The 25964-nt window shown below is 40.2% G+C and overlaps 2 protein-coding genes across 5 annotated transcripts in view; one reads left to right on the top strand and one right to left on the bottom strand.

Moving 5' to 3' along the window:
* Positions 1-3866: 3866 nt before the first annotated feature.
* On the bottom strand, positions 3867-10907 carry ptgis (prostaglandin I2 (prostacyclin) synthase). The gene is made up of 10 exons (XM_040158451.1): positions 10624-10907; positions 10049-10172; positions 9454-9629; positions 9199-9345; positions 8967-9079; positions 8670-8851; positions 6159-6321; positions 5659-5840; positions 5032-5183; positions 3867-4458 (listed from the first exon to the last, which is right to left on the bottom strand). The coding sequence occupies exons 1-10, from the start codon at positions 10692-10694 to the stop codon at positions 4299-4301; spliced, it is 1470 nt and encodes a 489-aa protein (XP_040014385.1). The 5' UTR covers positions 10695-10907; the 3' UTR covers positions 3867-4298.
* Positions 10908-16638: 5731 nt separating this feature from the next.
* The window catches only part of LOC120807422 (SLIT-ROBO Rho GTPase-activating protein 3-like), a 34324-nt gene continuing 24998 nt past the window's right edge, over positions 16639-25964 (top strand). For all 4 annotated transcript variants that reach the window (XM_040159448.1, XM_040159447.1, XM_040159451.1 and 1 more), the window contains exons 1-2: positions 16639-17138; positions 24680-24875. In XM_040159448.1, the coding sequence (XP_040015382.1) occupies positions 17072-17138; positions 24680-24875 (263 nt within the window). In that variant the 5' untranslated portion in view covers positions 16639-17071. The remainder of the gene's footprint in view (positions 17139-24679; positions 24876-25964) is intronic.

Here is a 25964-nt window from a genome sequence, read left to right as displayed (position 1 = left end):
CTAATCAGGAAACGAGAGAAACTTCATATGCATGTATATATATATACACATATATATATATACATATATACATATATGAATATATATACATATATTCCCATGACTTTTCCCAAAAGCACTCAGATTGAAACTCAGCATGGAACGGCAGGTCTTCAAGACCAGAACAGAAAAAGAAGTGGCTTAAAGGGCTCAAAGGTAGTGAAATTTAGGACAGATAAATAAAATGTTCATCTCTGCTGTTATCACATCATAGTGTCATCTTCTTTGAATTCTTTTCAAATTATGTGCCGAACCAACAATAAACATACCCTCAGATGGAGGTTCTTGAGATGACTCACACCGGACAGCAGAATCAGAATCATACAGGCTATTTCTATTTAGAGGGTTGACAAGAAAAATGTTTGGGAAACCACGACTAATAGTATAGATCTTCATATTGTTTTAATCCTCAACTTGCACCTAAACCAAGCATAGAAAGGGACCATGTTGAATATGAATATGAATAAGTCCCCATCGAAACTTTAAAACCTACTAGTAAAGAATTATTTTTGGAGTCATGTCCATATGGTGGCTGACATGGCCGGATTAACCTCCTGGGCAAAAATTTTTTGTTATGCTCCTATTCACCCCCACTGTACATGGCATTTTAATTATTTCCCCAGACACCCAGAAACCGACTGGTGGTCTAGAGCTGAAACTACAAATTGATTAATTGATAAGTCATTTGAGAGAAAATCAATAGGCAACAGTTTTGACAAATGATTAATTATTTAAGTTGTTTTTTTTTTTAATGCAAGAATGCTGAAAAATTTCACTGGAAAAGCCTCTCAAATTTGAATATTTGGTCGTTTTCTACGAAAGTAAACTCAACATTTTTGGGTTATCGACTGTTGCTCAGACAACAAAAGCAATTAGAGTATGTTAATTTGGGCTCTAGGGAATAATGGGGGGGCGGGGGTCACTATTGAACTACTGAACGACAAACTGATTAAAACCTGTTGATAAAGAAAATAATCACTGGTTGCAGCCTCAGTTCTCTTATGATGGAATAATGCTAACTTACCTGAGGTATAACTTGACACACAGAAAAAATGAAGCAATTTTACAAACCACAACTTTACAACAAATGAGCAACTAATATAAACTAAAACAATGTAGGTCTTAAAATTAGATTTTGACACAGAGTCCCTATACAAGACCAGGACCACAAGATGGAGGACCCATTGTTGTTGATTTTGTACTTCAGTGGCACAAATTTCTAACATACTGTATTTGCGATTATTCAAATTATGTAGACAGAAATGTTGTGGATTAAATCTGGGGCTTTTGTGACCCCAAGAGATCTGGGGCCCCCAGGCAGCTGACTGCTGTGCCTGGTTTAGAATCCAGCCTTGGGGGCTGAGGATGTTATCATTAATAATGAAATATTAGTCCGGATCACACAAAAAAACAAAACTATTTGCACATTGGTCTGTAAGAAAAAGCGTCCTGGTCTCCTGATGCGTTCCTGTTTGTTCATTTGTGCGTATGTGGTGGCACCCTCAGCCTTTTGGTTGATCTTTGCTCATTTGACGCCCATGCAGTGCGGTGGGTGGGGACGCAGGCTGTGGTGGTACGAAGTGAGCGCTGTCCAGTCTAATGGTGCTGAAACACCAGGAAGCGCCGTTCACTCCCTGAATCACGGCGAGCTCCCTTAGGGGAAGCCGTGAGGAGAAAACGAGTAGCCCACATTTTCTACTGACAAGGGGGCCTGTACATTATACGAACGACTCATGACCACAGACGTGGCACGAGCTGCACATTTTACATGCTTTTTTATTTTGTTTGTGTCCGTGGAGCGTGGAAGCCCGACAGCACCTCAGGCCTGCAGATGTGATCATTGATCACTGCCACACAAAGTTTCTTATACTTCACAGACACTATCGGGCCGAAGCGTTATGTCAACACACATTCCAGAGCATATACAAAACAGAAACACTGACAGCAGGATGTATAATTGAGGACGGAGACATTGCTATGTCGGCTTTTGGACACGCAGAAAAAAAAAAGGCTGCGCGGAAGCGGTAGAAAAAGAAATGTTAATTTGAGGCAGCTTCCGCCCTCCCGTTCTATTAAAGTCGGGGCTTCGACGAGATAATTTAGCATTAAACGAACCACTGGAACAAACAGCACCCCCGTGTAGCCTACACACTGCAGCCTTCCGCTCTGCGCAGCGGTGACAAAGCTCGGCGTGGTGTTTGGTCGTCTAAAACTGCAATGTTGTGAATGCAAATCCTCCAGCCTTGAGCAGTCCTCGTGCTATTCGAGGGCTCCATATTGGTGCGGTTTCAACGCAGAGCGGTTGCCTCGTGCCCTCGATAATCAATCACGATTCACAGGTTACATATGACTCAAAAGTCCAGAGATGGACGCAAGCTTTAAAAAAAAAAAAAAAATACCGTAGTGAGTTGTTGTCATCCTGCACTGAATCAAACCGACTCGTACCGCTCTGTCAACAATCAATCCGCTGGCACAAACGGGGGATGAAGCAGTAGCATTTAAAAAAACAAGGAGGCGCCGTTATTGGTTTACTATTGCCAGGGTCTAAGCCAATCCATTTCCCGCTCTTCTGCCTCCGACATGGCAAAGCGATCCTCAGCGCGACCTACTGCCCACCCGCCGGTCTCCTGCTCCGCATGTCGCCCCGCTGCTTCCCCCGAAGATCAACAAGTACGCCAGGACCCCTTTCGGACCGACTACTTGTGTTGCCAGTCAGCTGTGTGAGGAGGCGCCGCGTCTCTCTGAAGTGGATCCTCTTCGGCGTCCGATTAACTGTTTCGGCACCGCGCCCTCACGCTCGGCCGGATCGCGCGAAAGGACCTCCCGTGGGCGCCGGTGGTGTGCGCGGGCCGGGGTGCAGGCGTTAGGTCAACGAGCGGAACGTAATGACAGTGCACATGAACATATGCTGGGCAGCTGTTTGTGTGTGTGTGTGTGTGTGTGTGTGTGTGTGTGTGAGTGATCCCCGAAGTCACAGAGCCGACAACGCGAGCGAAAATCCGTGACAGTCGCCTCTACGTTCAGAGAACTTGATTTCAGAAGCTTGCAAGGTTGAACCTGAGTCAGTTCAGTGCAGCTTAATTTGACGAGGGGTAGGTGGGGTCGCACTCCACCGCATCTCCACGTATACGCATTGGCGGAAGAAGTGGTACATTATGAGCCGGTACGTGGATATGGAAATACTCCTTTACAAGTACAAGCCCCGAGTTCAAAATCCTAGTAAGTAAAGGTACAGAAGCGTTAGCAGCAAAACGCACTTGGGCTATCATTCTGCAGAAAATGGCCCCCGTGATCACATTATTGGTGCATCAGTTCAGTGGGAGAATTTTACTGTCCTAGCCTAGCTGGTCGAGTTTTAGGTACTTTATACACAGCTGTGCAGGGTATCCACGGGTTCCCAACCAGACCGGGCCCCTTCCAAATGGTTAAAAGAGAAGTCCGGGCATCTGTGAGACGATTAGTTCAGAAAAGAAGAAGAACAAAAAGGGGGTTTTGCAACATAAATCTGTGTTCATGTTTTTGGAGTTTGGACTGAATCTTTTCTTTTTGGGGAGAACTGGATAGTGTACCCTATCTGGGCTTCGGGCAGTTATTTAAACAAAACCTTCTTAGAAGTTTAAAAGGGGAAATCACTCTTGGTAGAATTGATAACAACTCACGTGAAACTTCACACGGGGGCCCCGATTTGCTTGTTTGTGAGTAGACACAAGGCAAAAAGGTTAAGAACCACAGGTCAAGTCGTTACAAATACAATGCATTGTATTTTCTAAGCCCACATATTTTTTTTTATTTAAAATCTTAATCTGAAATGAAAAAATGGTGTTGAATAAATATAGTGCCGTAAAAGGTACAATACTTCCCTCTAAAAATGTAAAGGTTTAAAGTAGCATGAAATGGAAATACTCAAGTAAAGTACAAGTACCCCACAATTGTACTCAAGTACAGTGCTAGAGTAAATGTACATATTTAGATACACTTTGACACATAAACCTTACACTTAATCAAATTTTGTATTCCACATTTTGCCAAAGACTAGAAATATTCAACTAGGTTTAGACCAAAGTACAGAGGCCATTTGTAGTATATCAAAAATGGGAAATGTCAATTTCATTTTTTATTAAAAATATAATTACACACAGCTAAGTTAAATATGATGTATAGGTGCACTCAGTAAACATCACCGAATAAATAGTGCTACAATACATATGACCAAAAAGGTTAGTCAATCAACTATTTCATCAATTCATCAAATTATCAAGTCACGTTTCATGTTGTGTCCTCTTCAGCCGGTACCGAACCTGCAGATCTCCGTCAGGCTGGAGCATCCCAAAACCGTAGCGACTGGAATTAACTGGTGGCAGTTTGGCCTCCGGGTCACACATCTCCACGTCAAGATGGGTCAAGAGCAAGAACACAAATCTAGAGACACAAGGGGGAAAGCAGTTTAGAGCAGGCGACCAACCACACATTGATAAACATGACATGTCACACTCATTAATATGAGCACATGCAGGTTTCACACATTCGGTTAAATCCAGAAACCGTGTCACAGAAAATCACATCAAGTAAATGAACCAGTCCTATAAAAAGAGCAAAATGCCTAAAAATAACTGATTCCCAAAGTCTCCACATCGGCATGACCCAACCTGCTCCCCTTTTTGTGTGTTATGGATTACGGAGATTGATCTTTAACCTTTGTAAGTTGATATGATGTCTGACAAAGACACGCTCTCCCATCTGACTGTCCTCTATTACACTTAGCCCCTTTCATACAGTTGATTACAGAGTAGAAGCCATTACTATATTAAAGCTTGTTGCTAATGATGATAGACGACATGAAAGCAGGAGGGAAATGATAATATTATGTGGAGAGGGATTTCGCTGGTCTGGTCTGGTAATCAGGATGAAATTGCAGGAAATGCTTTGATCATGAATGCATTGTTTTAATACTTAAGATACATCATGGAAAGATATGGGGATTTTTACACTCACTGTTTAATGGCTGTAACAGCAAACTCTTTCCCAACGCAGATGTTTCTCCCTGCGCCCCAAGGCATGTGGTAGTACTTCAATCTTTTTTCATCCTTGTAGAATTTATCCTTCACTGTAAAATCTTCATTTAAGAAGCGATCATACTTGAAGATCTATTAACAAGAGATGAGATGAGGAAAAGGATCAAAATGCAAGTTACATGTGTGCATTATACTATCATGAAAACAGGCTTGATCATATGTGTACTGCTCCATGTCTTCTGTTAAAAATAACATGCAATTATCAGATCTAACCACCGAAGACAAAGAATTAACTTTGGCAATTGATCTTGCTCTCTTGCAATTCAACTCCTAGTTGTTTCATTTGTAGGCACTTAGAAGTTTATCCAGAAGGATGTATTCTGTCAGTGAATTCAATCACAGAACATAACCCAGCCTCCTCAAGATTGCCTTGTGCACTACAATATGGCTTAAAAATTGCACAATGGAGGTACACAACTATATATATATATATATATATATATATATATACATATATGTGTGTGTGTGTGTGTGATTGTAGCGCATTAATTTTTGTGCTGCAAATGCGCTGATCAGGGTGTACACTTTAGGTCTGAGCACAAAGTACCTGTGGGTCCTGGTGTATCTCTGGGTCCATTTGAGGGCTGAGGAAAGGGAACAGACACACTCTGTCCCCCTGTCTGAGGTGGTAATCCTGTCCATTGGCCATGCGCAGGATCTTATCCTGCACCACCTCTCTGTTGATCATTACCGCAGCGGTGAGCCGTAGGGTCTCGCTCAGAACGCTATCTGCAGAACGGAAAGGACAGCAGAATGGATGATGTCAGAGTGGTGTCAGCGTGAGTTAAATCAGCGGTGCCCTCGGGTGTAATTTGGAGTGGTACAAACATTTGCACAGATATGAATATATGAAGAAGGCAATCATTATTTCGCTGGATCGAAGGTCAAACTATTAAAGTCACTGTCATTGTTTCGGTACAATCTGCTTATCTTATTATTTCCAAGAAGTCAACTGAGCCTTTGTTTCTGTCTCACTGGAGTGGCTAAACACCAAGGTGGAGGAGCTCAAGTGAATAGGTTACAAGGCAGCTAGCAGCTGTTACGTACCAAACACTGGTGTGCTGCGTGCTTCCAGCTTGTTGATGGGGGGATGCTGTAGTGAAGTGTCCTGGAGAGTAAGAAGTCTGATCTCTGATTTGACAGCCTCCATGGCCTCAGGGTGAGTGAGCAGGAAGCCAAGAAGCCAAAAGGCAGCAGGTCCAGCGTTACACTAAAAAGAAAAACACCCAACGTAGCCTGGCTCAGAACTTTATATAAGCTTCTAGCATGAAAAACTGCACAAAAGTCAGTGTATATTATGTATATGCGGGCATATCATGCATATAATATGGAGATTTTATTTATTTATTTATTTACTTTGATGGACCATTTCAACCAATATTTCCTCTCAGTTATCTGTAATGCAGCTGTCTGAATGTGACTGATATGAGGAGAAGCCAGTGAATCAAATCCACGCTTTGTGGACACTGCTGTCAGCCTCTCGGGGAAAGACACCTGAGCCTGTCAGACAGTAATTGCTATGGGTTAAGGGAGCTGTTCTTCTTGCCGCTGAACATCTCAGGTCAGCTCTCCATTGACAGCCGGGGCAAATACCCAAAAGCGGCTAGAGGTGCATGACATTGTCTTTCTGCCCTCTTCAGATATTGAGATCACCAAATCTGCTGCTTCAAATAATATGAGTCCGGTTACCAATCAACTGCAGGATGGGGAGTTTTAAAGGAATAGTTTGGCATATGAGAAGACTGATACCATTTGAATGCCAGTACAAAAAAAATGTAATTAGCGTTGTTTAGTTTTTACACTTCAGTTTTTGCACAGATGAAACGAATGAGATATATCATGTTAAATAGGGAACTCTAGACATAGTGGTAGGTAGATTTTGCTGTCTTTTTACAGACTTTGTCCAGCTGTTTGCTGCTGATTCCATTCTTTGTGCTACGCTAAGCTAACCGGCTGCTGGCTCCAGCCACATATTCAGCGTACAAAAATTAGTGGAGTATCATTCTTCTCATTTAAATCTCTGAAACTATTGAATAAGTATATTTCCCATAATGTCTACTATTTCTTTTGGGTGTTAGTTGATTCATTGTCAGCTGTGCAGAACGACGGGAAAAGCTATGAATGCAAGACTCACTAAACACCAATTTGGCTTTATTTTCCATAAAGTTAATTTCTTGGTATGATCAGTGATTCTTTTTACATATTCACAAAAAAATGTGTGGGGGTGAGAGTGATACCTCACCCCCACACCAAAAAAACATTAGATCATAATTTTTCCTAAAAGAAAAGTGACAAATAAATCAATCGCAGTCTATATTTGTTTGGGTCAATAACATTGATCGTTTGCAAATAGAATGAGGACAGAAACCTCCAGCTGGTGACTAATGATGAAATGGTGGCTTTAGAGAAATCCTTGAATTGTACTTTACTCTGCAATACCTCAGCCTGCCTTTAACACAAAATATAAGCCATATTCACTCTGGCACCTCTCACTAGTCTCACATCTAATCCCTCTATTCTCTGCAGTGGTGCTCCAGTTTTCGTCCCAGACTGAGACTGTGTCCTCCAATATCCCAGCAGCAGACATGATAACGCACAAACAAACATGCTGAAGGACTAGTGGTCCCTCCCAAACCAGCAGAGCTGCTGAAACAGCAGCCGAGGTTTCTCCTTGCTTAAATGCTGTACTCTGGCGTTACTGGGTGAGCAAACATTGTTGCAGTGAGACTGGCGGGTTCACAGAGGGCTAAGCTATTACAACTAAAATGTAGCATGGATGAACAGCAGACATGCTGTTGAAACAACTCGCTATCTCCTCCACCTGGCAGCACTGAGCATTGACACCGTGTTGCTCTGAACTTGTCTGGTGGCTTGACTGGTGAGCCACAACTCTGTACTAACACCGGTGTCCATATTGCTAATACTGGCAACTATATAGTCACTTTAGCCACTTGAAACTAAATAAATAAATCACATTACAACAGGATGTTTTGTGAGGTTAGAGTTAGTGATTAATCCAAAGGGAAGTCTTAGGACAAAGCAAAGTATCCAACAGAGCTTTATAATGGCGCTACTGCTGTGCTTGAACAACCTCTTTATCCGTTCACCCTGGTTAGGCAACATCTTCAGAGGAGTTGTTTTGTAGGCAGCAGCAGAAAGCTTGCTTGACACCAGAATTTTCAGGTATGAGGGCCTAAAACTGTGTGACGTAGGAAAAAAGAGGAAGCAACTCAGCTGACTAACACAGTTCTCTTGTGCACGGTATTCACATGTAATTACTTAACTCCCGACATTATGAGGTCACACGGAAACTGATGCACATGATCAAAACTGTCATGTAAGTTTTGATCACATGACACCCTGTTACAAGTTGTGACAGGTAACTCTGAGTAACTGGCAGAGATCCACTGTCTCTCACCTCTGTATTTTTGGCAGCCTGAGCACTGTTGAGTGGAATGCAGGCATGCAGTCTGGGTGTGGAGGGTTTGTACGCTTTGGAATCATCGTGTGGCCTTGCGTATGTTTGGGGTTTGTCACAGACAGTAACGCAGCTCTCACCTGTGTGGTCCACAGCTGCAACAGTAGAGCTCTTTTCTGCATTTCCGCATCTACTCCTTCCTCCTGCAGGAAGTGATGGTAGCCCTGCTGCCAGGAGCTCGACTCTGACCCTCCGTTCAGACAGCTTGGGGACAGCAGCTCCCACAGTCGCTCCCGGGATGAGTTGGCTGTTTTGCTTTCCTCTATTTGAGATCCAACATAAATTCATAAATATCCTACTGTGCTGTATAGATATAAAGTCAAATAAGAAATAGAAATTAAAACTATTTTAATTTTGTTAACTATTGTTTAGCTTGCCTCGCTTGAGTGAGCAGCGAGCCAGTTTGATGAGGAGACTGTCAAACTTGCGGAACTCTTTGTAGACTGCTGCAGCCTCGTCTCTCCTCTCAAACAATGTAAGATATCCAGCCCTGAGAAAAAGCAATAAAGTTAAAAAAAACCAACCTTCCTGACTGTCACTCCCGATGGTATAAACACTACTGTCGTGTGATTTACTGCATCTTGCTAACTTAATCTTGCTGACTGTTACCTGAAGAGGAGGCTGTAACATAGGCTAAAGAGCCCATCCTGTCTCCACTCTGAAGGGCCAAAGCCTTTCTGGTCGCTCAGCAGCAGGTTCCGAAGGTGAATGTTCATGGAACTGCTGAGCTTGGACAGATGCAGACCTTGAAAATGCCTGAGAAAATGAAAAATAAAATAAAGATGATATTGAGATACGCAATACTAACTTAAGACATATTTTAAAACAGATTAGACATCTAAGTTTAAAGGATGCATTTATTACTGTTCCATCCATTTCCTCTCTGCTGTCGGCTTGATGCTTGGCAGCTGCAGACTGAAGATCCTTTGTAGGAGCTGGTTTCTGGTGCGGGTGAAGTCCAAGAACACTGTGTCATTTATCACGGCATCGAAAGAGTTTGGGTCCAACAGCACTGTCACGTAATGGCCAGCAACACGGACCTGCAGGGACATAATTTTAGATGTTCAAATAGTTTGTTTTCAATTGCATTCTTTTGACCAGCTCTTATTAGAGTTCTTTTATCCCCAAAAAACACTCTATTTTTCTGTATTTTCATTTGAATCTATGCGGAATAGACAGTTATTTGCTAAAAGACCTATTCAGTGACACAGTTTGTTCTACATTGGAAAACCAAGTTGTGGTCACCTCTGCAGTACTAATTTCAGATAAAATCAGATTAAAAGTGTTATGGGGGACCTAGTGCCTTGCTGCCACCACACATGATTACTGATGTCCTTTTAAGTCACGTGAAAACCTTGTTTTGTTGCATTTTAAATCATATTTTGCAGTTTCAGATTAGATGACGACTTATTGTTCTTGTGTTCTACATCATAGTCAGACCATCTTTATTAGAACTTACTGTGAAGATATCCCCATGTTTTTCTTTCATCCGGGCCAAAAACTTTGCAGCATCTTTTCCAAAATCAAGGGCATGTCCCAACCATGGAATAAAACCTTTGTCCAGAGGTGGCTCATTTTTCTGTCTGCCAGGTATAAATAAAACTCGTTAAAATTACAACAATGCGACAGAGTTGGTTTATCTACGTCTCATTCATTCACAAATCTCAACCAACAGGTTAGGAGTTAAGGTGAAGTCACATCAAACGAACTTTCTTTCTGGGGTTAAAAAGCCATGCAGCATCTAGACCATACATAATTTTGAGCTTTACTGTATTATGTTGTTTAAAAACAATGCTAAATAGAGAAAGATCAGTGTGTTTAATTTTATCAGTCACTATTCATTAATGTATTTGATTACTATTAATTGTATTTAACTTTAGAAAATAACGAAAGTAAAGCTCTTCTAAATTTTTACATTTGCAAAATATGCTTTTGCATTATTTTACAAACTTACAGACTCATAATACCTATTAAATTAACCTTTGCTAATAAATTTATATCTGCGAAAATCAACATATTAATAAATGGTTTTACCTTGTGCGCCTGAAGTAAAGGAAAGCTAGTATAAGCAGTCCAATAATCAGTAAGAATATCGTCCATAACATGTTTCCGTGAAGTCCGATAGTTGCGCTGTGAAGCAAATAACCTACTCCATAGCTGCAGACAACTCCCTTATATCTTTGAGTCTGGCAACTGCCTTGTTAGGAGGCGTGGAAAGGTGTGGCTGGTGAAACAAAGTGTTGCACCATACCCTACAGCAGACAATGTCAGTCAGAACAGAAACCACCATGTCCACGGTAAGTCACATGAACTGATTCAAAATGACTCAAAACGTTATTTCTCAGTGACACTTAACTATTTCTGCTATGTACAGCTTAGTTCACTTCCGGTTAGACCTTTCAGAGCCCTGTCTAACAGCCTGCGCAGAATACTTCATTTTAGCTTCATAAAGCGCATGGAAAAACAACCTGCCAGTGCATTTCACAGCAGTGACATTATCCAGGTAAAGGGACTCATGTTTCGTTTAAGAAAGGGTGATGTCAGGGTTCACATATTTTAAATCAGGCCCCACCAAAGTTCTCAGTATTTCCTGATGTGAAATCTTTAGATGATGGCATCCAGTTTCCCTTGAACATTGTGAAATGTCTATTTATTACATCCCTTAAGATGACTTTCCCCTTGTCACTGGCCAAGTATCAGTTGACAGTTCCTGCCAAAGTGGAAGAAATGATTAATGTTACTAGATTTAAATATAGATAAGATCTGTCAGCGTTTTGCTTATGACCATAGTGGTACTAAGATTGCAACAATATTCTTACTAAAGTATGGCCAATTAGTCATTCATTTGTAAGAATACTGATAGAAACATAGACTAAAGGCAATTATACAACCATTATAATGCATGTAAATAATAATAAATGGTATTGGAGATCAATTGTAAAGTGTAATTCGTCAGCAAATAGTGGACTGGTGCAGGGACCCTGCTACAACTTGCGTGCTTAAGAGTGTTGGCTGGTTGCTTGGTGTAGACACTGTACCAGCAGAGGGTAGTCATGCACCTAGAGCAGTCCCACCTTTCAGCAGCTGGAGAGAAGTTCAGCGGTGGACACTGAGGTCAGGCGAACCTGTGCGATTCGTAACTTTAAAGTAAAAATCACACGGCTCGAAAAGAAAAGAAGAAACTCCTCGGCGGACACTTGTCACATGAACAAGACAAGTAACGTCAATGCGGCGGGGCTGGGCAAGTACATCAGTGAAAACAACGTAATCTTGTAAAATATATTCAAGTAATGTGAAAAAACAGTGTTTTGTTTAAAAGGGCAAAACCATAATAACATCAGGGAAAAATTAAGAGTTGACGCTACATCCGCACGGACAATATAAGTTCTCTACTATGACGATGTTTTGTTGGTAAATGAGAGGGAGTGTCAAAAGAGCAAGGACGAATTAATTGAAAACAATTCCCCAATGATGTTACTCCGGGGGCGTTAAATGAGTAATTTGAGATTAAAGTCACACGTAGCCGCTAGCCTACAGCTAGTGCTAACATTGTGTGTGCTCTTCGCTAACTGACCGGACTAGCTACAACAACCTGTAACTTCAGTTCCTACAGGCAAACATTTACACTGTAGTTAATCGTCAAAAGAAAAAGAAAAAAGAAAAAAAACACAGCTAATGTATATTTATACAGACAATGCATAATACCATAAAAACAAACATGCCTGTCTCCTATCATTGCACAAGACATGACATCTAGCTAAATGTTCTAGTATCCCTCATATCACAACTTCTGACCCCAACTGGATGCTGTATTTTACACGCAGAAAAATTAATATTCAACAAAATATAGAACTATAAAATTCTATGTCAAACAATTAAATATATCAAATGTAATAAAAAACAAAGTGTTGCAAATGAGAGGCCCTTGCTATTTTCAGATGCCATGGTGATAATATAAAAATAAACGCACAGCACCATTCACAAAACAAAAAACAAAAACCCAAATAGATAAATAAACGAAAAATCTGAAAGGTTCAAAATGATTAAATGAGACAGAAATAAAACTCATTAAATAGGAGTACTCGTTAATACTTTTGAATAGTGTTTAGAAAAAGTATAAATTTCATATAGGTCTAAATGGATGAAATCTTATATTGAAAATATTTGTAAATTATTTGACAGTACTTGTCAGCAAACTGTGCTGAAGTGAGGTACACTGAGAGGGAAAATGCAGGGCAGGCACAGTTAAACAGTGAGCTATTCTGACTACACACTGCAGCAGTGTAGAATGGGTTTAGTTGTAACACAGGTTATTTTGTAACACCTAATTTTCCCCCAGTCAGACACAAAATTGGAGTGACGTAAATAAGTTGTCTTGTTCATGCTCTAAGAGGAACTACTCAAACATTTTTCGGATTTCAAAGACAGAAGTGTTTGCTTTGGGGTTATGTCTTTTAACATTTTAAACATTAGATGGGATGGCTACACACTAATGTCCTAAATATTGTGAGGGGCCTGAGGTGTTTTATCATAGCTGACACAGTGGGGTAAATTAGGCCTAAATTGATGAAATTTTATATTGAAAATATTTGTACAGTAAATTAACAGCATACATAAGAGTTCGCATATACTGGCATATGATAAAATGTCCCTCAATCACCCCTTTCACCCTCTCAACGCACACACACAAACACACATATGACCCCTCATATAACCAGCAGTGCTGCATTAATTCAGCAACATTAAATATCATCCTCAATTTTATAGAAAGTTAAACCTATCGCAGTAAGATTACCTTAAGATAACCTCTCATTTGAAATCATGTGTTAATGTAGGCACTTGATCAAACTTTTGACATTTCATTAACTATGAAAGTATAATACTGTACCCTGTGCTCATTCCGCTCATTCAGTTAAGCAGCTAATGTTATTTCATAATGCTAAAATATTTTTTGACAGATGCGAAATGATCAGTATTAAAATCACCATATTATCAGATATTCAAACATTGGATAGTCCATTACAGATCATTACAGATGCTTTCAACTTACTGTAAAGCCCAGGAAGAGGAACTCGTGTTTGCATAGCTTTGCGAACCAGATGAAATCCCATCAGTTTATCAGCATTTTGCCATGAACTTCTCATCCGGCAATGTGGTAACTAACAACTGTAGCCAGTAACAGCAACCTATTTTAAATATTTTGCTCTCTGAGTTACACTTACAGATTTAAAAGTACTTGTCCTTATCATCAAAGTGTTTCTATCATGAAAAATGGATTAATAGTAGAAGAAAATACTGTGGGTCTGACCGAATGGTACGGTATAATGCTGTTTATCATTTCCCTATAGCAGAGTGAATTTACAAACTTAATTAAAGGATCATCTAAATTACATGTGTTTCTGTTAAAGTCATAGTGTATACCCAGGTAGGATTGGGATCTCCACGTTCTGCTGATTTTTTTGTTGTGAGGATTTTTAGCAGCAATTGAAAAAACGGTTTTTCTGCGCCTTAGTGTCTGTGTTACAGTTAAAAATGAAGATACTCACTGTCTAATTCTTTCGATTCTGTCTGTCTTAGTCCGGCTTATACAGTCTTTTGATGTCTCCTGAGGGAAGGGAAGGGACCAGCAATATTGTGAGCCAATAGGAGCAGCGTCTCAGGAATAATGCCGGTATTATGTTAATGACCCTAAACAGCCTGTTTCATAAAAGGTAGGTGTGGTGGACTGGACACCGAATGACTTTAAACAAACAGCCTGTTGTATAGACATCACAAACATCACATACAACAAAGTGCTTTATATGTAACAAGTTGTCGGAGAGCACTTACACCCACATATAATGTCTGGTGATTTGAATCCTGTCATATTCAAAGCCACTTGAAAAATAAAACATATACCTACTGTTCTTGTCTTCATTTACATATAACTCTCATAGGCTCAATTCTTTACTTTTGGATGGTCCCAAAATATATATTTTGTTTCAAAGTCAAGGTTTGGCTTCAGTCATGTCTACAGGGTCAAATGTCAGGCAGTTAAAATGCTCAGCAATTTGATCTGGATGTTTATCATGCTCTTGATCTCCAACAGCTGATTTTAAACACAGCAAAAAAAATAAAGAACAGAAAATGGAGATGGTTTGTATTTCTAATTTTACTGTTTCTAAACTTCTGAAATATACACTTGATTTATCAGTTTATTAAGGACACATATATAATTCTGTTAGAAAAAACATTAGCAATAATTAAACTAATAATAATTTGGCTAATTATTAAATAATAAACAGTTAACAGTGCAAAGTCAACAGTATGCATAATCCATAAAGACTACTGTAATTATTACATTAACACGGCGAGAGTTCTTTATTAGCTTCATGAAGGAACCTATTTTGTTGGTGGACCATGTGATGATCATTCCTCCATTGAAGGCCCATAAGTGGATGGTGTTAAAGTTTCCATGGCCTAGTTAGACACAGCTTTTTCACATTATTTTCAAACCCACCCAAACTTTTATCAGGCCCACTCTGTGGTCAAGGATTGGTGAGTAACATTTGCTTAGGAAATTAGAAGCTGGAGTGAAGATTGTTTGGTGAGAACTGAACGGTTCTCCTGCGGATTCGTCCTGGGCTCTCTCCCAGCTCTAACAGTTGTCACAGGCTGGAAGTAGCCCACAGATTTCCTGAGAATTGGGTGCAAAGGCGGACAGGATCTCTTGACACAGATCAAAATGAAATCTTTTCACAGAGAGACTCAAGAAGAAAGTGCTCTGTTATCCCTATCCTATGCATCAGTTTACATTCCTTTGAGACAAAAAAACACATTCTTGAAAAGATGTAAGATCAAAGATTTAACATGCAGTTGCACTTGAGAAGTCACAGGAAGTTATTTGACAGTACTTGTCAGCCAACTGTGCTGAAGTGAAGTAGACTGAGAGGGAAAATGCAGGGCAGGCACAGTGAAACAGTGAGCCGTGCTGCAGCAGTGTAGAATGGGTTTAGTTGTAACACAGGTTATTTTGTAACACCTAATTTTCCACCAATTAGACACAAATTTGTGTGATGTAAATAAGTTGTCTTGTTCACGCTACAAGAGGAACTACTCAAACATTCTTGCTGTTTTCAAAGACAGAAGTGTTTGCTTTGGGGTTATGTCTTTTAACATTTTAAACATTACCCATGTAGATTGGTGTACTCATCAGGGTTAGTACTACTCAGTCTGTAAAAACAGTAGTGTAAACTCTTGTGTCACGTTGGATGGGGCTGTCTAAACTTTAGGATGTCATTAGGGTTATCTCAGTTTGGAGATGACACTACAAATCTTTAACAGAGAGGCTACATTATTATATATCTGGGCATGGAGCTAGAAAAATGTGGCCATTTACCAGGCAGGAAAAGGCTATAATCAGAAAATTAGTATCAAGCATTTTTGTGGAATGACACTGATTTTGACCATGGAAGTGCAATACTAAATTGCTGGAGTATCCCTTTAACGTTGATAATTATAGATCTTATAATTAGGCAAAGACCCTATAGTTTTCTCATAATCACTACAGTATTGATAATGAGTAAAGATGTTGTAAAATACTATAGAAATGCTTGTATTTTCATTCACATATGGGTTAGTACTTGGGATGACAGTATTTCATTCATTGCCAACATATGATGTGCAGCAAAATGGTTTTGTGCTTTACTAAATGTAGTCTATATAATTAATACACAAAAATTTGATTGATGGGAGACATTGATTGCTTGATCAAACGAGTTTATCCCTAGAACCACCCACCCAACCATCCCTGTCTTCTGCAGTCAGCCACAGTCTCACGTTATTGTTAATGTTCTTGAACCTGAGCTATCAAATCCGGATCACCCACAAACTATCCATGCACTCCCTCAGCCCCGGACTCAGATTAGCTATTGGCAAACTTTTGCATATCAGTTCCCTCAGAAGAATCCTAAATCATCCATGAGAAGAAAAGTGGTGAAGAAGGGAGGGGGGTAGGGGGAGGAGTCTCGGATTGACTTTCACATCCATTCAGCCTTTTCTGCAGCAGCATTGAACTTGCGGAGACAGGGGGAGAGAAGAGAAAAAAAAAGAGAGAGAAAAAAAGAAAAAAGCAGACTGGACAGTGGCGTGCAGGAGCAGCTCAGTGCTATCATCGCTGAGGCTGCTACAGCTCACTCCGGGCTTTGTGAAATGAACATCAGACGTGAATTGCTTTCCGATTCACTGAAGAGCACTGGTGAAGAGGAGTGGTCAGGGACGGGGATCATTATGCACTTCTAGATCGACGTCGCCTCCGACGCGGCGCAGCGACATCGCAGAGCCCTCAAGTGCGTTTAATCTCCGAAGTTGTGTCGAGCGGGCGATGATTCGCATCTGATTGTTGCTCAACTATCCGGAGAGGACTGCAGACGGGCCAACGGTGCATTGTGGCAGCTGAGACGCCGATTCCTCCCCGAGGATTGCACAACCCGCTCTCCCCAAAATGTCATCTCAGGCCAAAGTCAAGAAGGACAAAGAGATTATTGCCGAATATGAGACCCAAGTAAAAGGTTGGTAACGTGCAGGCCTGGTCTGGTATTGTTATTCAGCGTGTCAAGGCACTATTGCGTAACTTTACCACAAGCTTTATATGGCTTTCAGTGTGCGGTGCTGTGGGGTGGGACACATTGTGTAGTTGTAAATGACAATCGTCTATTTATAACATATCCCGCTAGAAAATGTCTCATAAAGCCACTAACTCTGAGATCGTCATTTGAATCCAGAGCTACAATAATGAAGATGCAACTTGGCTAACCGGTTTCCCTCTACTGAAGATGACTGTGTGCTCTGATCCTAGAGCCATGACATGCCTAGCCCTGCATGTGTGGCCATGTAAACCAGTGGAGCTTCAGAATTTGTTTCAAACTGCAGCTGGTATTTCTGTGAGATTGTGCTAACGCTGTACACCCACCGAGGGAATGTACCAGTTCACCTTGGACATTTTTCTCCCAGTAGACTGGAGGTCATGCACCTCAGGTGCTCTGCTTTGTATGTTTTACAACTGCCTCTCGAAAAAAATAAAGGTTAAAATTTGGATAAATTGATATTGGGATGAAATACGCCTTTTTAAAAGACAATATGTTCTCGAGTGAGTATTTTCCTGACACCCCTGGACAAAGTGCAATATGACGAGGATGAGGGAATGCCTGAGAAGGTCACCCAGCAAACAGTTCAGAAAGTCCATAAATATTGTATGCTGTCTGTATGAATTATGAACCATGAAAGGATTTTACTGTCTGCCGCTAAATATGTGACTAGATAAACCACCCAGAGAGAGAAGAGAGTCAGGAACACTGACACTGTATCAGAATAGACATGACAGGATGTATATGGATAGGTTTTCTTCTCAGCCTTTCAGAGACAACTTCAGGCATTGTCAACTTTAACACTTGGTGCATCACCTTCTCACAGCTGTGGTTTTGCTCTGTATAAATGTATCGGGCATCATATAGACAGAGTATAAACTTTCTTCTACAATATATTAAAAATTTAAACCAGGTAGAGCTGATAACATCACTCAATTAATTGACTAGTCTACTGTTAATTGACTAATCGTTGAATTCTGTTTCCAAGCAAAATTGCCAAACATTTTCTATTTCCGGCTCCTTCATTTTGAGGATTCAATACTTTTCTTTGTCTTTTTTGACAATGAAATATAAATAACTGGGTTTCGGACATTTGGTCAAAACAGCCCAAGCCATATGAAGATGTCATTTTGGGCTCTAGGAAATTGCTAGGGCCTTTTCACTATTTTCTGACATTTTATTTATCAAAACCATTTAGCAAATAATTGAGAAAATAATTGGTGGATTAATCTATAATAAAAATAATTGTTAGCGGCAGCAGAAGTCACGGCTATAGCCTAGAGTCGACACCATCATTGGAAGACTGGGCCTGAACTTTCTAATGAAAATCTACTTAAAGATAGAATTAATGAAGTTCTAAATCAAGAAGTTAAATCCATATTTGTTAACGTCTTTAACTAATTCACAGTTAGGGAAACCAAATCACCAAAGCTCTCCAGTCAACCTGGTGCTGTTTTACTGGTTGGCCATCAGACATCACAGAGTGCAGTTTTGGGTCTGGTATGTTGTAGGCATCAATCTATCTAACTGGTCCAGTAGAAAACAGAGTAAATCAGATGAACCCAATAATCTGTATAGTCACAAGATTCAATAATATTGTCTGTTGAGACTGTTTGGCTTATAATAACCCCAGCCTAACTTGAAAACAGCAAAGCAACAACACGGAACACTAAAACAGCTGAATTTGGGTTTTGAGCAAGCACAAACTGAAACTTGCATGGAGAGCTGACGGTGTTTTTTTTGGGTCTAATACCTCACTGTACAGAATAGCCCAATCTGAAGGTGTTTGTCAACATGATCTACATAGCAGTAGTAGATAAGAGAGTTATCTCTGTATTCAAATATGTGGACATGCCGTACACGTGCTGCAGTTAAAATGCAAATCATGCAGACTCTAACATGCAAGAACTGCGTTTTAGATTTTACCTTAGTTAACCCACGATTATTTTATGCTTATTTGTTAGATGAGAATATTAACTCCGTCGTCGTCTGTCCACTAAATATGAAGCTACAGTTAGCAGCCAGTTAGCTTATTTTAGCTTAAAGACTTGAAACAGGGAAACAGCTAGCTTCCTGAAGTCAAGAAGAGATGGTCCAGCACGTTACCCGTTGTCAAATCACAGCTTGTTGTTTTATTGTATGTTTTAATACAGATTAAAAAAAACAGATATAACATGTTAATTAGTGGGTTTTAAACATACTGGTATGAAAATTTTTTTACCTTTGGACAGAGCCAGGCTAGCTGTTTCCACTTGTTATCGACTTTTAATGCTAAGCTACGCTAATGGGCTGCTGGCTATAGCTACATACTTAGTACAGATATGAAAGTGGTATAAATCTTCTCATTTAACTCAGGGCAAGAAAACAAATAAGTGTATTTCTCAAAATGTCATTATATTATTTTAAATAAAGACTGGGTGTATGTTTCTTTGCAATTTGACATTAATATAATAACCTGGTTTACATGTCCTTTAGCTTGGCCTGGATTTAACTAAAGCAATGTAGATTTTGTTATTATTTTGATATTTTACCCCAGTACATATCAAAATATAAAAAAAAAAAAACAACTTTATCTATTTGTATAGCACTTCATTATTTTCGGCTCCACAGTCCAGCAAAAACCAATTCAAATGAAAGCGAAATCAGTGAAACCACATAGAAACTGGGTTTTCAAACCACCATAGTGATGCCACTAAAGGCCTTAGGTGTAGATGAAGTTATTAGGGTGTCTATGCAAATATGTTTTTTAAATTTTCCTTTTAGAGACTTAATTTAGACCTCACTGTTTTTGTACATACGTGGAGCGGAAATGACCAAAGCTTGTCAGCATGTGTCTGGAATGAAGGGTATGATTAGCATTTTGCAGACAGAGGTGTGGTTTACTTTCTCTCTGCCCCTCTCTTTGTCAGTCTGTTTATTTGTTTGACTCCTTCACTCTCTTCCTTGTACACACTCTCACTCTCTCACTCTCTTTCTCTCTCCCTCTCTCGCTCTCTCCTTCTCCCTGTCTTTCTCTCTCTCTCTCTCTCTCTCTCTCTGGTCTCCACACCAGCTTTGTGGCTGTGAGAGAGCCATCGCAGCTCCGTCTCTCGTCTCAGTTTCAGGAAAAGCTTTTAAGCTGACATCTTAAGCTCATTTGCAAACTGGGCTTAGATCAGTTTGGAGCTGTGGGGGCTTTACTCTGACACTGACACTGGTCTCCAATAATGCTGAGTAGCTGACTGCACAGAAGTTCAGTCAGACACAAACCTAATGCATTTTGGAGTATTTTTGACCATGCCTTATTTCAGCATCAGTGGGGTCTCGGTCACATTCAAAAGCTGATTGTTGGTGTGCTGGTGTGTGTTTTGAGCGCTTTACAGGTCTGGGCCTGTATCAGCAGTTATTTTCACATGGCATGTCTGAGTCATTGATGACCGGATAGTCCCTTATGGGCAGAAGATACTTGATTAAGTCATCATTTAATCTTTTTTTTTTTTTTTTTTTTTTGGACTTAAACCAGGTTTAATTTTACTGTGTTTTAGTTGAACTGATATTTTTCCTGTGTAGTTGACCAGCCTGTGGTATCTCTAAGCTTCCCGCTGTTCCCAAAACGGACACACAACTAAATGAGGGCAAATTGCTCTTATAGGGTGTAATACAGAAAAAAGAACATTTATTGTAAGATTTGATGTTGCTAAGGGAACGCAAGGCACTCCAGAATATGTGTAAGCTAACCATGACATCGAAGGGATATCTGTCCCCAAACATCAGAAAAAGAACAGGAATGAAGAAGCCTGTGATATTTTTACATTTTTTGTAAAATTTGTGGTATTTTGTTGTAGAAATTAAATTAGCTTATACTGGCTTACTGACAATGCGACTGTAACAAATAGCATCTCACTATAGGCCCTCCTACTGCCACCGTATTCGCTGCAGTTAGGCATTCCATGGGGAGCATGTAGACACACCCCTCTGTGTATTCATCATAATGAAAGAATGCTTAGACTGATACTGTCTTGAAATGTCAGGGTTGCGTTAAAACAGGGAAACAATACCTTTGTTGCCTGTGTCTTGGTCACATGTGTGAGACACTGCGTGCTGCTGTGCTGACAGATGCATGCTCAGAGTTGAGCGTTATAAGATTTCTGTTTGGAATTCTGCCCACTACATCCTGGATTTTTCCTGTCCTGTGGTTGCACAAATAATGATGCCTTTCCTTGTTAGAAATATTTGTGTGGAAAGAGAGAGGGAAAAGAATAAAATGTGAACTCAAGCAAATAGACTGTAGAGGCATACCATAGTCATTAATGCATTCAGAAGACAAGTGTTCACAGAACACAGCCTTGATTTGTACCAAATTATGTCAACTTGTCAGTCTGGGTTAGGCCACATGTGACTACCCACGCATGGCTAACTGCAGACACAGCCCCGGAGACTGCTGCTGGCCATTGCCATAGCTGTGTTAGGCTAGTTTGAACAGGCTACTGTGCTGCCAGTGACTTCTCACTCCGTGATATTTGGTGCTCTCTGCTGCAGTGATGCAGGAGCCTAACTAGCAACCCTACAGGGCAAACCAATAGCCCCACCCCCATTTCATCACATTATATTTGAGAGATCCAGGCATGTAACCACTGCAGGCGGGCTGCGTTCGAGCTTGGCGGGTGGATATGTTTGTCTTTTTGAGTCTGCAGGGTGAAAGAGGAGGTCAAGGCCTCATAGCGGCTGAGCTCAGACAGGTACTTTACTCTTCTGTGGAATAAACCTTTAGACAGCAATCACACATGACAAAATGACTTGGGCGAAGTGAATGTTGTGTCAGTTGAGGGACATTCTGTATTTAGGTGGCTTGATTTTTAGTTTTCATATATTTAATATTTAAAAACATTAACATGTTTATGTTTACAACATAAACATTACAACATAAATATCTGTATCATACTGTTTTGCAACTATATCCCAATGCTCAATCACACCCAGAATGACAGCAGCTAGAGAAGTTCTTCTTTTCTTCATTTTACATTTTGCTTCAACGTTGCCCTTAAGTCTCTGGAAGCAATTAATTTATGCTCAAAATACTTGTTAAAGTCACCAGAACATACCAGGATGTTAACCAAATGCGTTAGGAGAAAAATAAGCATTACAAATGGGTAAAGTCCTATTTGTGAAATTTCCACAAGCCTTTGGGTGTGGAACATTTTATTCATTTTGGCTACACACTGTTCTGACTTGAAACCTTTACTCTTTTGAAATTAATAAAAAGATAAAAATTAGACTGCATTTTTTTTTGAGACTTACTTGGTATAGTATTGAGTCAATCTTCTTGCCTGCTTCTTCGTAATTATGCATTACTCTGCAAAGGCTTGAATCATTCATTGAATGTAGTGCAGTATTGCACAGTCCCTAGTAACAGTTTAAGTTCTAAAAATAACACGCACAGGAGAGCGAATGCAAATATCACAAGTCTATTTGATGTCTCACTGATAAAATTATGCAGCTAAATCAATTTAGATTTGCTCATTATATTATCTGCTCACTCTGTTACACTGTCACTGTGTGATTAAAAATGATTACAGTCACACAGGCCAACAAATTGTGGTCTATTTTAGCATAGAAGTACATCACAATGACATGTCCCTCTATTTTGAACTTGATTGCTGCCTCGTTCATCAGCACAGGCTGTTTATCGAGTATTTCAAAGCGGAGAAAGTTGCCCTTGTCCTTGGCCATTATGCTAAGCAGACTGACGCTTAGACTGTCAGAACAGGGAACTGGCCTGCTCCCACTGAGATGCCTCCAGAGGCATGTAACCAGGCAACTGGGCAACTATGGGGACCATGAGGGGTACATCTCCGAACAGCGAGGGACTACATATTTACTCTGTCTTTCTCGTTCTTGCTCTTTCATTCATACTCTCACTCACACACTCACAGACGATGGGGGAGGCATTTTTTCGAAATCCTTTATTCTAGATACAGAAACAGCATTTAGAAGTGAACAAAGGGGCTTTTCTTCCACTGGGCCATCTTTTCCATTGATAAATTTCCACAGAGTTCCTTTCAGTGCACAGCAATCATATGCATGGTTGAAACAGTCAGTCACAATGGAATCTTCAGCCGTCTCACTGTTGCTCAACTACTTGTTATTGTCTTGTAAAGAGAGAAGCTTTGTTTAACCCCTTGTGTGGATGAGAGTGCATAATTTACACATTTGCCATATCTTTACGTACATTATGTATAGGAGGATATAAGTATTAATATCATGATACTTAATTCAACTGTATTACTCACTCAGCCCTAGGTTCTGATTTATGGCTCATCTGCAGCCACACATTCAGCAGCTACTTAACCACTGGATTTATGACATCCCTGCCATAAACAGTATATGGATGAAATAAAAAGTGATCTGAATTCCTTTTCATTGTTTATTTAAAACCATAAAAGTGGTGTTAGTACTTCACTATACATGTTTATTACCTGAAATCCCAACGGTATTTAGGAACAGCCAACTACAATATACCAGTACAAGCTGTCCAGGTGTGAGTCTGTAGTTATTTCTTTGTGGTCATTTGGAAAAACCTTGATGGAGTAATTACACTCTGAACACAAGCTACATTACTGAGATTTTCAGGACATGATAATGATCAGAGTTAACTTATTTTTCATTAAAACTAACTTTAAGAGTAGGAAAACAATACCTGTAGGCTTCCTAGACATTGACATTGACAACTATATGTCTATATATAACAGTCTAGGGTGCTACAAATAGGAAATATTTTCCTAAAGCAAAATAGTCTTAATACCTTATTTCAATAAGTATCATAAAACACAAGGTTCTATTCCTATATCTATAAAATGTCTGTTTATAAATACCTTATCGACCAAATTTTCAAAATGTTGACCAAAACATAATTTTTTCTCATTCTCAGACTATGAATAGGGGCAGTGAGTTTCCAAACCTCATAAGCAGAAAACCACAGCAATCTCTTAATCGAAAGAATTTCTGCAATTTGTTTTTTCAAGAGAAACTTCTCTGAAGGCTCGCTCAGCACAATGCATTTTGAGAAGCTGACCTATTTTATATTTTCCGTGCTGTCTGCTGCAATCATCAGACATGCATCTCATATGCACGTGTGCTCCCCCAGCATTTAGACACCCCCACGCTTCCTCCCTCCCACTGTACACACACACAGGCGCAAACGTACACAAATATACACATACAGACTGCATACAAATGCACTTTGACATCCATTTTTTGCAATTTGATGACTTTGTTCTTTCATTAGTGCTTGTGCTGGCCTGACTGTGTCCTCACACATTTGTATTTACTATATTATGTGCTTTGCTGGATTCACTGTTGAAGGACTGCGGGTTAAAAGCTGACCTGCAGCACTTTTTGGCAGGCAGAAGTGGGGCCCTGTGTGTAAGCCCACTTCCCCCATAGAAGCTGTATTTATTCTGAAGGTGGTCTCCTTTTTTGATATGCAGAGATCCGTAACCAACTGGTGGAGCAGTTCCGTTGTCTGGAGCAGCAATCCGAGTCCCGGCTGCAGCTGCTGCAGGACCTGCAGGAGTTCTTCCGTCGAAAAGCAGAGCTCCAGCTTGAGTACTCCAGAGGCCTAGACAAACTGGCCGAGCGCTACTCTGCCAAGATCCGTACCTCCAGAGAGCACCAGCACTTCAAGTGAGTCTCACTGCTGTGTGTTTGCTAAGCACTGGAACGCCTGTATCAAATGTATTTGACTGATAAACAAATGTTACATATTTCATAATGATCACGAGTATGGCACAGAGATGGAAAAAGAGGGAGCGGAAAAGAAAGGAGGGATAGGCAACAAAAAGTAGAGGGGGGATAAAAGCAGAAGAACTGACCTGAAATGAAACCAGGGTTAAGGAAGCTTGTGGCCTCAGGCTGCTGTGTTTCTCCCAACTAGGTCAGACTCTTTACCCCCCCCCCCCCCGTCTTTTCTCTGTGGCTGTCATTTCATTTCCATTCTCAAACAACTTCACACTAGACTGCTACCCATATTTTGTCAATGGGCACAGAAAATAAAACAGGACTTCAGTTAGGACTCTGAGGACAGAAACAATAGGGACTATTTTACTCAGATTGACTTAAATCGTTTTAACTGTTTGTTTAAAGGAGATCTGTGGTCATGAAACAAACATACCCTGCAGCATATCGAGGAATTGCTTCTTAGATGCTCTGACCAGCCTGGAGCTCACTATGACTTTTAAATCATGTTCTAATTGTAAATGCTGCCCATGTGCATGTGGTTGATTTTGAATCAGTAATCATAAATAATAGTAATGAATTAGAGTATGTTCAGTTAAATTCTTAGAAATTTAGCTTAGAAATAGGTTAGTGCAGTTCAGAGTGCTTCAGAGGACTGATGGGCTGATAATAATAACAGTGCAAATATAAATAGTAAAAAAAAACGAGAATAATCTAATTGGACAAATCTATCTGTCTGTCTTTCCTTCGATTTTCTCGACAACTGCTCACCAGTCAACTTCAAACTTCACGGGTGTATTGCCAAGGGCCCAAGGAAGTGCAGTGTCGACTCTGAAGTGTTTTGGATGAGAGGTTCTCGAGAAAGATTCAAACATCACATTTGTTACTTGACATGAAGAAAAAGGATGAACTACACTACATGGGCAGTGCAGCACCCGGACAATTTACAGCGCGAACATGCCAGGGTTGTAAGAAAGGCCGAACTCAACTGTGACGGTACTTTCTACAACGTCAACCAAACAGGAGTAACAAACGAGA

The sequence above is a fragment of the Xiphias gladius genome, chromosome 21, assembly GCF_016859285.1.
Source record: "Xiphias gladius isolate SHS-SW01 ecotype Sanya breed wild chromosome 21, ASM1685928v1, whole genome shotgun sequence".
NCBI classification, from domain to species: Eukaryota; Metazoa; Chordata; class Actinopteri; order Istiophoriformes; family Xiphiidae; genus Xiphias; species Xiphias gladius.
The sequence above is the reverse complement of the archived record's forward strand: the minus strand, read 5'-3'. Positions and strand labels throughout refer to the sequence as shown.